The 17522-nt window shown below is 34.9% G+C and overlaps 1 protein-coding gene across 1 annotated transcript in view; it reads right to left on the reverse strand.

Annotated features, from left to right (window-relative positions):
- Nkain3 (sodium/potassium transporting ATPase interacting 3) overlaps positions 1-17522 on the reverse strand; it is a 303871-nt gene that overhangs the window by 141029 nt on the left and 145320 nt on the right. The window contains exon 4 of the mRNA XM_010641319.2: positions 733-930. Coding sequence (XP_010639621.1) covers positions 733-930 — 198 coding nt within the window. The remainder of the gene's footprint in view (positions 1-732; positions 931-17522) is intronic.

Below are 17522 nucleotides of genomic sequence, written 5' to 3' on the forward strand. Positions count from 1 at the left end.
GTTATTGAGCCTACAGCTCTTGTTCTAACTAACAAGTGGGGATGAAGAACAGAGATGCTTAGTTTAGATGAAAAGTGTGGTTTGTAGTGGCTGCACTATTATTTTGACCACAACTAAATGGCAAGAACTTCATAGGTCTCAAAGGAACAGCACTCCTGTTATGCTGTGAATTGTAAATGTAGTCTCCTACACACTGTGGTCAAACCATGGGTTGGACAATCTGCTGGAAAAGAATCTCTGGCATGTATGCCTTCTATGGTCTAATCAAAGCAATTCTCTTCTCTGTTTCTTCATGTAGGATTGTATCCTAATACAATGTACTAAGAGTTGCTTAAGGAATTTGATCTTTAAAGAGTAATTATTTGAAATGTGATGGTTACTAGGTTTTCATCCTTCTTTCTTTGGAACTAAAGTGCATTAGCAGAAGAGTGCATTAGGAACAGAGCTTAAAGTAACTAATGCACAAGGCACCACTTGTGGGAGATTGTGATGTTCATGAAATAGTATTAATTGTACCTCAAGTTAGAAACTAGACTAAAGCAACTAACTGGTTCTAAACAAAATTCCTGAATACAAAGAAGAAAAAAAATGTAACCTGTCTATATGTGTGATTAATGATTCCACAATTGCTATTTCTACTGCTAATCTGTGGCTCTATCTCCCTTGTATGTAGGTACAAAATGCCAGTAAGGAATTGAATCAATCAGACGATAACACAAAAGTGACACTTACAGAAAGTAGTATTTGGACAGCACTGTGGATGACCTCTAGGTATTGGAAGTCGACGACACAGCCCGTGACAGAGACATATGTATAGTCATCTATCATGCCATGGGCTGATGGAGGCAGCACTCTCCGGACACAACCAGGCCCATGCTCCCGCCACCATGACCGGTGTACAGAGATATTGAATGTCATCAGGTCTGTATCCTAGACGGACGGGAAATAAGAGAGCAAAAAAAGAGTCCTATTACATCACATCTTTGATTTGACTTTGAGAAGACTTCAGAATGGATGAAATTGCTGACATGATGTCAGTTTTAAAATGACAAGGAAAAATGACAAAGTCAAAAAGAGCTACATGTATCATATGCCTACACCATCAGGTTATTATTTTTCAATGTAGAGATACAATCATGTGAATAATAGTAATATGTTAAAGATAGAACACAGCAAACATCCAGAGGTGAGACCCTCCATATATGTTTATTAAAAAATTATTGTGCTTATTTTGAAATCTTTTGCTGCATTTTTCTTATTATACCATTGTCAATAGCATGATCATTATCATTGCAGGTTCACATTTACCAAGTGCTTTATTGCATGCTAGACGTTGTTCTAAATGAATTTCATATATAACAGCTGTCCCTGGATATCCAGAGAAAATTAGTTCTAAGATTTCTTGTAGATGCCAAAACCTATATATGCTCCAGTCCCTATATAAAATTTGCATATAACTACACATATTCTTCTATTACCTTCAAATTTTCTCCAGATTACTTACCATTCTTAGCCAAATGTAAGTACTGTGTAAATAGTTGTTATACTACTCTATTACTTTGTGAATAATAAAAAAGTTCTCACATATTCATTATAGGCACAAATTTTTCTTATTTTATTATCTTCAACCATTGATTAGTATCCATAGATATGAAACCCCTATATCTGAAAAATCTGTCTGTATATCCTTTAATGGTTCTCTGATCAATGTAGTTTATTGTAGATTGAATAATCATTTCTATAGCTATATTTACACCTAATCCTTGGAATTTGTGTATTTTATGTCATATGTCAAATTAAAGACTTTCCATCCATGATTATATTAAGGATCATAAAATTACCGAGGATTATCTAGGTAGGTTCCAACTGCAAAGACATGTTATTGGCCACTGGAAGGGGGAAGAGACAATGATTCTCTAAAGTTTGAGGGAAAGCATGGCTTTACCAACATCTTTAATTGTGCTCAATAAAACTCATTTCAGACTTCTAGCCCCCAGGACTGTGAAAGAAGAAATTTCTGTTGTTTAAGCCCCCAAGTTTGTGGTAATTTGTTAGAGCAGCCATAAGGAAACAATATAGGTGAAAAGAGTAAGCCATAGAGAGGTAAGTTAATTTTCCCAAGGTACATAGATAGTTAATAGTAGAACAAGGCCTTGATCCTACACAGTCTGTACTTTCAGCTGTGTCTATGATGCAGGGGTACTTTCTCACATTATCAGATGTCTTCTCCTCTGATCCTCTGACTATTCCTCAGACCATGAAGGGAGCTAACTCTTTTTTCCTCAGTTGTTTCCAGAAAATACCACCACACTCAAATTAACAAGAACATTTTCACATATCAAAATATCTCCAGAGTTTTTAGTGGAGACAAGAGCCCCAAATGTTCAATACTCAAGTGATACCCTCTAGTATCCATAGATATGAAACCCATATATCTGAAAATCTGTCTGTATATCCTTTAATGGTTCTCTAATCACTGTAGTTTATTGTAGGTTGGGTATCCCTATTCCAAAATCTGAACTTTGAAGAACTCCATATTTGAAACATTTTGAATTTCAGTTAAATATTGAAGCACAGTTTTAAAATTTTACACCTGATTTTCATCTAAGGGGTACAAAGTGCAGGTACAATAAAATGTATAAAATTACTGTCAGATTATATGCGCAAGGTGTCTATAAAACACAGATGAATGGGTCTTGAGACCTATCCCCCAAATATCTCATTATTTACATGCAAATATTCTAAAAATCCCCAAAATATGAAATCTGAAATACTGTTGTCCCAAGCATTTGGCTAAGGGTTACTTAATCTGTATTTCTGAAGTCTCAACTATGAAGGATTAAGTTCATAATTTTTTGTCATAAATAATATATTGAATTGAGTGCATAAGGAACCTGGTTCTTGACTTCCAAATGAACAAAAGAATTACAAACACCATAGGAAGCAGAGAGAGATGGACTGATGCTACAGAGGGGGAGGTTGGCATCCGGCTCAGGGTGCTACACAGTATGGCAGCTGTGAAGGCAGGACCACAGTTAGTTTGTGTTGATTCCCCAGCTCCACCATCTGAGTAAGCAGCACGGTCATTCATGCCAATGAGCCATGTTGGAGCAGTCACTGCACATAGCCTTTGCTGAGAGGCACAGAGGCTGCCTGTCCATTGTTCAGTCCAAAAGAAGATATATATTCTGAGGCCCCTTTGGAAACAGTTTCCACCTTAGTGGCCTAGGGCATACCTGGGTACCTAAAACTGAGATTGGAACTTTGACAAGTTTGAGAAAGCTGGTAGGAAATGGAAAACCCTTCAACTTATAAATAGCTGAAGCTAAAAATAACCAGCATATAGATCTCTGAACAAGGGCGGAGGGGAAGCCTGGCTCCTAAACTCCATCGTATATGGTAGGTGAAATTTAGGTCACGATTATTCTCAGCACATGTTAGTGGGCGAAGGTGCTTTTCGATTTTTCTCAGCCCCAAGAATTCAAAATGCTAGAACATAGTTCAAAACACAGAACTATGTTTCCAGTTATATCAATAATAAAAGATTTGACATACTTGTTATAAAATATGTCATTGGCTTGCTATTTAGTTACCTTCACCGTAACAGTGCTCTATTGACGATAAAACATTTTATGTCATTTTTGGGGATTGTTGATTTGCTGCATGTGCTGCAGTTACCCTGTGAAGAAAATATATAGAAGAATAATTGTTTTAGCTAGTGAATTCAGCTTAGCACAAGGCAGTTTACCTGCAGGCAAACTTCAAGATGCAAACTGATAGCTTTGCTTCATGATCATCAGATTTAATGTCTTACATTTAGTTTTGATCACTACAGAAACACTACATATCATTTCTATTTTAATAGAATGCATTTGGTTCAGGATGAATTACCATGATCTCAAAATTCATAGAAATTTTATGCTTTAAGCATTCGTATCTAGTGACCTTTTCCATTGCAGAATATATACTTTTTCAATGTGACTTTGACTAAAATTTATATTATACCAATAAAACATGTTATTTTATGCACATATTTGTTACATTCAAAGTTTATTATCGTAATTATTACCTAATTACTGGACACATAGCTATTTATATAATCTAATGTACTTTGCAATGGGTACATGTAAATTTCAATGCAGATATCAAATTATACTTAAAGCATAGAATTGTACTTAAAGTTCAAAGTTTTTAAGCTTGCTATGAAATTTTAACTTTGTTTTTTATTTCACCCCTTTCATTCTAGACTTAGAAATTATGAAAAGTATAACATATCACAACTCAATTTCCCATGCAAGGCATGCCAGATGAAAAGCAATATGGAAAACTACAAGAATTTTTATCTAAACAAATCATTTATTGCATTAAAAATTTGTTATACATCAAAGTCTGTAGTTTTAAAATGCATGGCTTAACACCAAACCATGTCAAAACAAAACAATCTTAAAAAGAATTTTGATTAGTTCAGATGGCATTATGGCATTTCTTATTCACTTCCTAAAATTAGAATATTATGTGATGATTTAAGAACACCATGGTCAAAACATTGACAACTGGTGTCTTTGCTATTATTTTCAGATTCTGAAAACATAGAAAATGGTGTTCAAATTTATGTACATGTATGTGAAGGGTGGTAGAATATGCTACCTCAAAATATGCCACTTTCGCATAAGGACTATTTTGAGCTGAAGACAAGAGATTATTCTCTCTGCTTTTCCCCCTCTTTGATGAAAAACAAATTATAATTCTACAAAGGTGATTCTTCTTCCATCTGTCCCAGGAAAGGCAAAAATTGAGGTCCACAGATGACTTTATTCTCTTTTTCAGACTGGAGACTGCACCAGAGGAACCTATGTGCCAACCTTACTAACCATCCTTTATCTACTAGTAGTTTCTCATACCTGGCCTTCTCCACACTGTTCTTGCTTTGGTTTTAGATGAAGATGATATTTAAGCACAAATTCTAAGCCATTTCTATAAAAACTAATCATTCTGTGGGTTATGGCCTATGGAGGTATGAAATATGTAAGTTAATGAACTTCTGTTTGATTTTCTCTTGTTAATCTTTCTTTTGTTATAAAGATTCTGGCTAAGAACAAAAAAGGTTCGAAATAAAATTACTCCCTCACCTTACATATCTGATTTCTAAACAGCAGTTTATAAAACAACGAGGGAGAAAGAAGAGAAACTAGAAGATGAAACCAAGCAGGAGGGTGTTGGACACATAGGTGTAGCTGGAGAGAAAGAACATTTATGGGGGTAAGGAGAGGATTTGGGAAGATCAGGAGTCCAACTATGATAAGCGATAAGGAAGCAGGATGGTGGCTTCAAGGGTGGGCCAGTATGTGGATTACCAGATATAAGCTGTATCTTTTTATACTCACAAGATTTTGTCTTAAATTTGTTATTTGCTGCTTTTCCTATTCAAGTAAATATCAAATGTTCTTTCATCTCATTATTGTAAATTCTAAAGATGATTCCCATTTCTTGGAATGCATGAATGGCAAATGATTTCAAAACCCCCTGGAACATTGCTCACTAATAGCTGCCCACATGTTATTCACAGCACATAACAGCATGAGAACCATGTCTCATGCCCAGAATGTCAATGTTCACTCATTTATTCTGCACTATTATACAATTTCCCATTAATCCAGAAATTAGACTCTCTCTTCTTTGTTGTTTCAGTTATCTGCTATTTTGGTATGTGTTTAACTTTCAGTAATCCTGTTCCTAGATCATACTCTCAAGTGCTAATCTTCAATTTTTCTTCTCCTTCACGTCAGCTCAAAGGAGTTTTTATGTAGCTGCTACTTTCTTTGTCTTTTCACTTTCTTTCATCAGAAATGAACCTATTTGGAATTGAAAAATGATTTTTCCGAAAAGTCTACCTGTACTTCAACTAGAATGTGCTTAATTTCAGGATTATCTTTGAGCTCATATTTATATGATAGAATTCATGTCAGTTGAAACTTCTTTTAAGATACTTGTTCTTCCGAGAGTATGAATTAGAAGTATTAAAGTGACTTTATGAATTTCAAATCATTTTCTTTTCATAGAAGAACTAAAACACTTCAGAAAGCACTGTCAATCTATATAATAAAGGGCAAACATAGTACTTGGCAGTGAGGTTTAAGTGGAATTTGTTACACAAAGACTCAGTACCAGTTCAAATATACCGACAATTATATATGATTTTCCTACAATGAGAGCAGTTAATATAGAATGGCTTACAAGATATTCAAGCTTTCATTGGAAATGTCTGACATTTGCTGTTGCTCTCACAATTCTTCCTACAAATCATAGCCATTTAAGCCTATGCCACTAGTGTTAAATATGAGGAAGAGTCTGCAGGGTAAGGAATGGGCATTGTTCATTTTGATTGATTATTTCTCATCTTTAAAACTAATGGATACATAGTGAGGATATCCTCCTAAGTGAAATAAATAAGTCACACATGTGTAAATACTGAATAGTTTCCCTGGTGTGAAAAACTATAATAGTACACAAAATCCTAGTGAGATAATTAACAATGTGAAGTAGGAAGAAAGGGGCTAAAGGTGTAGGGAAAGTGGGAAGGGTAGGGGAAAGGGAATAAGGGAAAAGAAAAAAATATGAGAAAACGAAAAAATGGAAATAAAGAGTTTGTAAATGCGGAGGGGAGGAGGGGGTGAAGCGAGGGCAGGGACAAGGGAAAAAAATGAGAACCAAGACCTGTCATGTAAAGGTACACGATCCCATTGATGAATGTAACTGTACTGTATACCTAAAATGTACCAATAAACTAAATAAAAAGAAGAAAAAAATTAGACATTTCAAAGGATCCAAGTTCAATCCCCGGTGCCAAACAAAATAAAACAAAGCAAGGCCGGGAGTGGTGGAACACGCCTGTAATCCCAGCCCTCGGGAGGCTGAGGCAGAAGGATCACTGTGAGTTCGAGACCAGCCTAGACTACATAGTGAGTTCCAGGCCAGTCTCAACTACATAGTGAGACCTTGTCTCAAAACAAAACAAAACAAAACAAAAAAACAACTAGATGTTGCTGGGGCTTTTCAATTCTCTACCACTGATCATGCACTAGAACAAAGCTTTTTATCTTCATTCAGAGGCCTAATTCTCTAGAATAGACTACTTTAGGAAGCAATGAAAGCTCATCCATTTACTAAATAGTATTTATGAAGTTTCTCACATAAGCAATGCACTAGGATATGAGTAAATACAAGAGATCTCATCTTTTCCTCCTGGGATGTATATTCTAAGAAGATGGGTAATAAGATAAACAAACAAGTGGACAAAAATAATTATACAGTGTAAAAAGCAATATGAAGAAAATAATTTGATAGACAATAACTGGATGAGGAATACAATTGCTTTACACCAAGTGACTAGGGAAGGCTTCTCTAATAGTTGATATTTGGGTTAAAGCTTGTCGGATGAAACGTGAAAATCTGGGTGGGGGAAAAGTATTTTAAATAAATAGAATTGCAAGTGCAAAGACCCTTTAAATATTGCAAGACTTGAAAGAAGGCCCACATGAGCAACTGAGTCTGAAGGGAGGGTAAGTGGCCTAGGAGGCTGAAGATGTAATTGGGAAATAACATAGTCGGGCAGTGAAACATTAATATCATTTGCTTTGCATGTTTTGAAGGATCATTCTGATAATTATCCAGAGAATGGATTTGATTTGGGTAAAGTCAAAGCCCATTCAGTTATTATCATAGTAGTTTGGGTGACTTGAAGAAAAGGTGTAACTGCAGTGAGGGAAAACCTGTTGTAGAGGCAGAGTAGTATATGGAAGAAAAGATAATCAAGGGTGACTCTAAAATTTCCAGCTGTGAGGACAGTGGAGTGGTTTTTGAAGAATGAGTAGACGCGGGATCATATTGAGGATAGGAAAGCAAAACACCAGAGTGATCTCTTAGGAAAGATTGAGATGCCTTCCATATATATAAAGATACATTTTCAAGTTATGAGTCAGATATATATAAATCAGATTATCAGATATGACAGAGGGAAATACAATTTCGGGTGTCTTCTCACATAGTTGGAACGTAAAGAAAGGAATGGAGAGGTCATCAAGGAAGGCAGTGATATCTAAAAATGAGTTGAAGATCTAGGGAAACCTTAAAAAATCCAACATCCAGGGGCCGGTGAGAAAAATGGGAAACCAGCAAAGGCATTTAAAAAAAGAGTAGCATTGAAAAAAATAAACAGGGCCGGGGATTTAGCTCAGCAGTTCGGTGGCCTGCCTTACAAGCTCAAAGACCCGAGTTCAATCCCCGGTACCAAAAAAGAAAAAAAAGAAAGAAAGAAAGAAAGAAAGAAAGGAAAAAAACAAACAAAAAGAAGTGAAAATGGAAGCCAAGAGAGCTGACATTTGTAGGAGGAGTGATATTTTATATTTAATGGGAGTGATAATTCATTTGAGGAGTTGCTGTCCGTAGCTCTTTAGGCCATCTGGAGGGAGCGCAGAGAGGGATGACCAATCAGAATTCGGTCAGGCTTCCGATGCTTCTCGTAGGCCCATCTGTGTACCTCCATGGGAAACGTATTTTAGAAGAACCCCGCTGAGTTAATTTAGGAACACCCCACCTCCACCCTTGTTATTTAATCACCATCAATATTATCTTGGCCTGTCTGGCAAAAGTCTTAATAAGTTGGCTGAGCCAGAATGTTCCTTTTCCCCATTGTTAGTAGTTTGTAACTCTTTCTATTGGCTATAAATTCTCACTTCTTCATGTTGTATTCAGAATTTAGTCCGACCTCTCTCTGTGTTTGTAAATCCCACTGTGGTGGTTCTTGCACATATCACAATGATCCAAAATAAAGTTGTTTTTATCCTGTTTTAAGTAGTGCCTAAATGATTTTTCTTTGACATCTACAAATTAAATATTTAAAATTCTGGCATGAATTATATTAATTTACTGTCATTTCTGGAACAAATTTTTATATACTTATATTTTAAAATACATACATTTATTAATTTACAGTTCAGGAGATCAGATATTTAAAATCCAGATGTTTATAGGACTGTTCTGTCTGGGAACTCTAGAGAATACATTTATTTGCCCTCTTTTTGGCTTCTGGAGACCTTTGCTATCTCTTTTCTTGTGTTTATAGTAGATTTACATTGTTGTTCATTATCTGGTTTCCTCAGGTTAACTCAAGTTAATTTTTTTCTTATATATATATGTATTTAATGCCATAAAATTCCATCAAAGCACTACTGTCATTAGTATCCCAATAATTTTGGTAGCTGTTTTCTTTTTAATTTGACTCAAAATACTTTTACATTTCTCTAATATTTCTTTTTGTAACATATGTTATTTAGAGATGTGTGGTTTAATCTGTATTTGTTTTGGATATTGCAGCTTTCTTATCAATTTAAGTTTAATTATATTGTGGTCTGAGTGCATTGTATGACTTCTAGTATTTCACATGTGGTTTCTAAGTTGTTTTATGGCTCAGAATGTGGTCCATTTTGGTGAATGTTCCACATAAACTTAAGAATGTATGCTTTGTGCTTGGATGAAGTAGTCTATGGATGTCCATTATATCTGACTGACTGATAACGCAGTAGGTGTTTATGATTTCTTAATGATTTCTATTTTCTGGATCTGTCCATTTCTGGCAGAGGAATAGTAAGAGTTTCTAACAATAATAGGGGTGCTCACTCACTTCCCTCTGCCGTTACTTCAGTTGTTGTCTTATGTATTTTGATGCTCTGTTGTAAAGTGCACTTGCATTAAGGATTGTTGTTTTCTGAAAGAAATAAAAGCTTTATCATTATGTAGTTTCTTATTTTATCCTTGATAACATGCCAGTTCTCTACAACTGAGCTGCATCTCCAGCCTGGCCAAAATCATAGTTCTTTTTAAGTGTGGTCCTGATAATTCTAATGTTTCTGCCATTTCTGAGTCTCATTATGTTGTTTCCTTTGTCTCTTCAAACTGTGTGCATTTCTTACTATTAAAGTATGTCTTCTAGAGGAATATTTTTATTGATAGCACAAAATAATATCATGGATGAAATGCTGTAAATGAACTTTTAATGAAGTGGTGGTAAGTTGCAGGGGAGAAAAATATCCTATAGCTATGTGATTAGGCCTTATCCTTTTAGTGAGCATGTACTTTACAAATGATTTTCAGGCTTTTCCTCCTTAAAGTGGCATGGAATGGCTAGAGGGAGTTGGTGTTGGGTTTCTCCTTCTCATATCTAAAAAACTACAATCAACTGAAATTGGGTTTCTCCCTCATTGGGTCAGTTTGGTTTCAATGACATTCTAGCACATTCAGCTGTGATTAAAAAGTTTCTTCTGTAACTTTTCTCTGTTCTCTTATTAAGAAAAGACTGCTTCCCTAACACTTCCCACTTTCCCTACACCTTTCGCCCTTTTCTTCCTATTTCACATTAACTGCTACTGAAGGGGAATAAGGGAAAAGAAAAAAATGTGAGAAAATGAAAAAATGAAATTAAAGTGTTTGTAAATGGGGAGGGGAGGAGGAGGTGAAGGGAGGGTAATAAGGGAAAAGAAAAAAATGTGAGAAAATGAAAAAATGAAATTAAAGTGTTTGTAAATGGGGAGGGGAGGAGGAGGTGAAGGGAGGGTGGGGACAAGGGGAAAAAATGAGAACCAAGACCTGTCATGTAAAGGTACGAGATCCCAGTAATGAATGTAACTGTACCGTATATCTAGAGTGTACCAATAAACTCAATTAAAAAAAAAAGACTGCTCTGCCATGTTCAGGACAAAGTCTTTATTTTTTTACTCTGCTGAGATTTTTCTACACAGGGATCTTTCTCAAATATTCACTGTGAAAACCTTGACTCTTGTTGAGCTCTCAGAGATAAAAATTAAAAAATCATGGGATCCCCCTGATCACTGGGCTTTTAGAGCCCCTCCATTATAGATTGAACCTATAGTGGTCACACTGAGCCATAATCACAGCCTTTTAAATTTGTTTTTCTTTGAAACAGGGTCTCATTAAGTTGCTCTTTCTTGGGCTAGCTTTGAACAGTTCATCTTCCTGACTCAGCCTCCCAGAGTGTTGGGATTACAGGTGTGTACTGCCACATCCAACTTGGCTCTCCCAGAGCTTCTGATCCTTACTCTTGTCCCTGATGACCCTTTGGCAAGTTGTCCACACAATTTAGGTTTTCCTGACCAGGTTTGGGTCTCATCAGTGATGTTTACTATGGGGTTCTACATGGTACATTGTGATTCTTTGTATTTCTCTCTCCAATTTGGGTGCAGCAGTTTTCTTTGTGAGTCTACTTGTCATATGGATCTAAAAGAGTTATTGATTTTCAATTTACATACCCTTTAACATGTTAGGAAGAGTAGCAGCTTCCAAGCTCTTTTACATGCTAAATGAGAAACTATTAGGTTTACTAAATATTTTTAGAAATGCACATACAGGTAGTAAAATTAATTAAAATTAAAATTTTACAAAATATAATAAATAGTTTAGACAAAATTTGTCATCTCTAAAAACTGGGTAAAAACAAGGATCATAAAATAGGGAACAAGACAGGTTTCAATTGTTGAAAGGTTATGTATCTTTTATTTCAGTGGTGAGACTACGAATGGTTGTTTGATTGCTTTCTATTAAACATTACATGTAGCTTGCAAATCAAAATTAAAGTTTCCAGTTGTTTCCATTGCACTTACCTCTAAACTCAACTCTTAGCATCTTCTCTGTTCTCCAATATATTTTCTTTATTATAACTAAAATAACAAATGAAACCCTAAAATGTTGTAAGTTACTTAATACATGTCCATCGCAATGGGTTACCAAAGCTAAGCAATTAACTCCTTGGCAGAGCAGAAAAGGCCTTTTCCTACTCAATTTCTAACCACATCTCTAGACTGAATTTTATTTCCTACATACTAGATATTCAGATCATAGTGAACTTCTTTCCATTTCACCCTAAGCCATCTGTCACTATAACTGCTATTCTGTCTTCATAGAAAACCATCTTCCACTTTCACCCCTCTTTCTCTACAAACAAACCTTCTCCGTTCTGGTTATCTAGCTACAGGCTGTTTAATTTTAGGTTACATCACTTTCTTAAAAGTCATTCCTAATCTCTTACTCTGGGCAATACTATCTCCTGTGCATTCCCCAGTCCCCTGTTCTTCCATATGACCTTATTTCTTTTATGGGTAAGGATTTTTGTAATCACTTTTTTACTCATCTGACCAGCTTATAACCATCTATAACATATACTACTTCCCAGTTGTCTGATTTATGATAGTAACTCCATAATTTTATCAAATAACTGAATTTTAAAAATTGATGATATATAAAATAATAGAAAGCATATGTTCATCATAGTCTTTTACATTACTTGTATGGGTGTAAATTTTTGTTAGGGAAGAAGTTTTATATTACCACTAGAGAGCTGTATGCCTTAAGATATTAATGGCACTTCTCCATATGACTCTCTTCTACAAAGACCTTTGTAAGAATGCTCTTAGTAACTTTTAACAAACAAAATCTAAAAGTGGTCTAAATGAATCACTTCTCAGCCTTTTTGGCTCAGATCCAGTGTAAAAGAGGTGCAAGTGGCCATCAATAGTGGAATGGGTAAATAAATGCGATATATTCATGGAATGGAAATAAAAAGGCAATGAAGAAGAATGAACTTCTGATAGACATAAAGACATGGTTTAATCACACAGATAGGAAGGAGATTCAGACCTAGAATAGTATATATTATATGACTCCATTTCTGTGGGGTCCTAACAGGGGGAGGATTGATCAGTGATGGAGAAGGTTGGAACAGTGAAGGTGAGAACTAATGCAGAGTGAATAATGGTAGATGTTCCAAGTTGGTGTTACAGGGCTTTTCAAATTTGTACTCCCTATGTCACCCATGTTGGCACAGTCATTCATCCTAAATTCATGTCCTAAAAAAAAATCAGAATCCTTTCTCATATATAATTAAAATATTTGAGACAATGTGCAGAGCTTGGAGGAATAAACTCAGACTCCTCTCTTAAATTACCTTGGCTGTGTCATCTATGCTGTTGGAAAGAACCAAACAAAAACTCTCAGCTTCCTGTTACAAACTCCAAAGAAAGCATTAGTATCACTAGAAGAAATGTGCTAATGAAATCTATTTTTTAAACAAAATTAATTGGAAAATATTAATTGTACAAATCTATGGGTTACAATGTGATATTTCTGTGCTTGTATATAATACAAAATAATCTAATGAGAGTAAATAGAATTTCCTTTACTTCAAACACACATCTTTTCTTTGTATTGGGACCAAGAAAAATTCTTCCAGCTATTTTTGAATGTATAATGAACTGTAGTAAAGTATATTAACTGTAGTGAGACAGAACATTAGACTCTCCTTTCTAATTGCATTTTGGTGCCTATTAGCCAAACTTCACATCTCCCCAATCTGTTACACTTGAGAAACTCTAATGAATACAACTGTTCTGCTTCTATGAGATCACTGTGTGTAGATTCTACATATGAGCGATAACACAGTATGTACCATTATGGGTCTGGCTTGTTTCTCTTTACACATTAGCCTTTAGAATCATCACTGTTGTAGATGACAGGATTTGACTCCTTTTATGGATGAATGCTATTCCATTGTGTATATGTACCAAATTTTCTCTATTTATGCTTCAACAGACACCCAACTTGATTGCATTGCGTATCATAGTTATTGTGAACAGTGCTGTAGGAGCCCCTTGAAAGCGACAGAGATGTACAGTTAGAAGTTAACAAAAATCTGGGATTTGTAGGAAATGACTTTCTTTAATGTAAAGCTCCCTTCTTTTATCAGAGTTTATTTTCTTTCAGTTGTCCATTCACTTTGCATGTCTTCCTTTTCGTTGGTTTGTCTACTTCTAAATGTATCAGGTCAGTGGGGCAGAACTAGGGATGTTCCTGAAAAGAGCCTTTGAAAGTGTCAAACACTTCAAAAATGAAAAAAATTTATACAATTGATGTTCCAAACGTTATTGTTATACAGGTACCAGTATAATGTGCATTCAAAGATAATTACATTAATGATATATTATTGTTGTACCTGATTATACTAAGATTTACCTACAAATGATTTTTTTAAAATGTCATACATTCCATTTGCTATCTATGAATTTTAAACATCTGTAGTTTACTTTGCTAATTATCATCCCATTCAACACATCTGGCTTCTCTGTTTGTGTTAATCAATAATTATTTGATTACAATGTTGAGCCTTTTATGCTAATTAGAACTTAGAGACCATAAAACTGTGCTACCTTTTTGCTTCCTGCTGGCGCTAATGTGTTATATTTATAGTTTGGTGTGCTCATAAATCATGCATGCATATGCATAGTTGCACATATTTTACCTAATTTGTGTAGCAGAAAGTTTTCTCTTCATATTTGTTTCTTGTTACATTTACCACCTGGAAAGAACATCCTTGCTTATTTTTCTGCTTCACTAAAAAAAAAAAAATCTTGTTTGAGAAAAAAAAGTTTATTTGAAAATTATGAAATTCTTTCTTTTAAAGCAAAAGCCGTGCAATTCTTTTAGTTACTCTTTCAGAAGAGTAGCTGGACAAATAGAACAGTGTTGCTATTTTTGGTCTAAGGATGTGGCTGATGGTGTGGCTTAACATCCTCTGAAAATGAAGACTTTTTTTCTCTTTATTGCTTCCTTTGCTCCAATAATTATGAATCCTGGAATAAGTTTTGATTAATTGTAAAGCTGGATGTGGTATAAACCTCTATGGCCGGCTCTGACTTGTCATCATCAATCTCACGTGCTGGGATAAGTACTTGGAGAAGCTTGAAGGAGGCAGCCCCAAGGAATCTGGAAGGTTTAGAAACAGCGACTCAAATATCAGTCTGGGTGGATTTTCACTGTGCCAGTGAGATGTGTGTTGGCTCATTCTTGATGCCCGGATCCTCTCTGTGGTTCCATGTGGATCCTGATGTACATATGCGGTAAGGAAGGTTATATTCACTTTGCAGTAAGGGAGGGCATGAACTAAGATTAAAACTCACATCTGCCTTCTGTACCTACATTCATCCTGAGAACATTTCTCTTCACATCTCCATCAATCTTTTGACTCGACTACAGGTAATTATAACAAATTTGGAAATTCTTCACACCAACCCTAATTCTCCGTCCTTTATCTTAGCAAGACTAAGTTATTATTAGCTATATAGTCCTCAAGAGTATCAAGTCCAGTGGCCACAAAGGAGCTGCATAAGTAAAAAACACTGTTTAATAATTTTGGTGGTAATGATAACACGGGTTATTTCCTTTCAAGAACAATTTTTTTTCTTTTTATTGAGGTTATTGGCACAATCTAGGTATACAATACAATTACATTCATCATTGGGATTCTGTACCTTTACATAATAGGTCTTGATTCTCATTTTTCCCCTTATCCCTGCCCTCCCTTCACCCCCTCCTCCCCTCCCCATTTACAAACACTTTATTTCCATTTTTTCAGTTTCTCATATTTTTTTCCTCTCCCTTATTACCTTTCCCCCAATCTTACCACTTTCCCTACACCTTTAGCCCTTTACTTCCTATTTCACATTATTAATTATATCATTAGGATCCTGTGTACTATTATAGTTTTTCACACCAAAGAAACTATTTGGTATTTCAGTTAAAGAAACCTCTGTATGAACATTAAAAATAGGGAATCCTAAAATAAAGCTAAAAAGAAAAGTAAAAGAGAAAAGGCAATGATGTAACATTAAAATAATCCTTAATTCTGGAGATGAAAATGGTCCCTGAACATATTTAAATTGCTTCTCGTTCTTACAGTCTTATCTTATTCTTTTTTTCATTATTTAGAGAATACTTTATTAGTTTCTGTAATCAAACCCACGTAGATATGACCTTACATATTTAGTACGATGTGTTACCCCTGTACACATGGAAAAAAAAATAAATTAATTAATTAACATTTCTAGACCAATATGGTTGTCCATTTTTGTACAATGCCAACTCAACACAGTAAATTGGGATGACTTTTTCCAAAGTTGGCAGCACCATTAAAGTTTCCCCAAATTCAATTTACATATATATATATATATATGTATATATATATATTTATATAAAAAGACTAATAATAGTATGTTATGCATTGATAGCAGCAACAGCTTTTCCAGGTTCTGCAGTCATCTGAACAAAATTATAGACATTCAGCACATTCCATTAAAAAAAAAAACAAAGAAAAGAATAATATCCAGAGATAGAAAACAATTCTCCATGTGACAGGAGCACAGAAAAAAACAGAGGTAGCAATCTTATTTGCAGACAAAGTAAACTTCAAACCAAAACTGAATCTAGTATTATTGATGTAGGATGGTACTGTATCATACCTCTATGAATGTAAAATATCTAGTACATGCTTTATGATACATAGTAGGGACCGTGCTTTATCAGAGCTACATTTAATGATATTACTCTAGAATGTTCTCTTTCCAGATGATTATTAAGAGGCTAATAGAAAAAATGGTGCCAGGTACCACAACAGCAACAGAACTTTGCTGTTCAAGAACAATTTTTAACCAATGGATGAGTTGAAGATAGGCTCCCAAGGGTTCAAAGGAGCTGAGTGCTTCCAACCTATCAGTTAATTCATATTAGAAAGTGAATTAATTTTATTCTTACTGACTGTATTAATCTCAATAATTTTAATTTCTCTAAAACAAAAATAAGTTTCTTTAGCAAGAGTCAAATTCAAAGCTCTTAAAACAATATTTGAATTGTTTTCAATTTCTAGATTGGGGGAGCTCGTTTTTGCTATGAGATATTGATGAGATATTGATTCTGATTCTTGCAGAGAGTGACTACTCTTCAGATAAAAAGTTAATATTTTTCCAAAAGCATACGTACCTATACTTTTCATAAGCACTTAGATGAATATGCATACTCTTATAATACTGAGTAGTATGATTCAGATAAAGTTAAATATCACATGGTTTATCTTATATGAGAAAAATATAAATAAATCAAGAACAAAATAAAGCATAGATGATACGAAACAGAAGTAGATTTGCGGAGATGGGAAAAGGATATGGGGATGGCAGATACAAGAAGGTGGAAAGAAGAAATAGATAAGTATGTAATATGGATATGTACCAATCTCCTAAGGTAAATGAAATTATCATATCTTGCAAACATATAGAGAAAAGAAAAAAAGAAACTAAAAATCAAAAGGATGAAATGGAAAAACTCTTCCCTTTGTCTGCCTGCAGCCATGATATGAGTCTTCTACCCTGAGCTAAGGATTTTGGCATAGAGAGAATTATCAGATGTCTTCCTCAAGGTGTTGAGTAGGTTATTGTGTCTGACATGACAACAGCATGAGGCTACCATAAATGAAGATCAACATGACAGAAGACATGGTGAGTGGACAGTTGAAAAATAAACACCAATAAGAGAGAGGAGGTTGGCACTTAAAAGGTCACATTTTTCTGCAAATTGAAGCTTTTTGCTAACTTCTTGCTTTGTTTTTCTCTCGCCTTCAAAGGGGGTCTACA

This window comes from Fukomys damarensis, unplaced genomic scaffold (assembly GCF_012274545.1).
Source record: "Fukomys damarensis isolate Sample0158 unplaced genomic scaffold, DMR_v1.0_HiC HiC_scaffold_5, whole genome shotgun sequence".
Taxonomy (NCBI): Eukaryota; Metazoa; Chordata; class Mammalia; order Rodentia; family Bathyergidae; genus Fukomys; species Fukomys damarensis.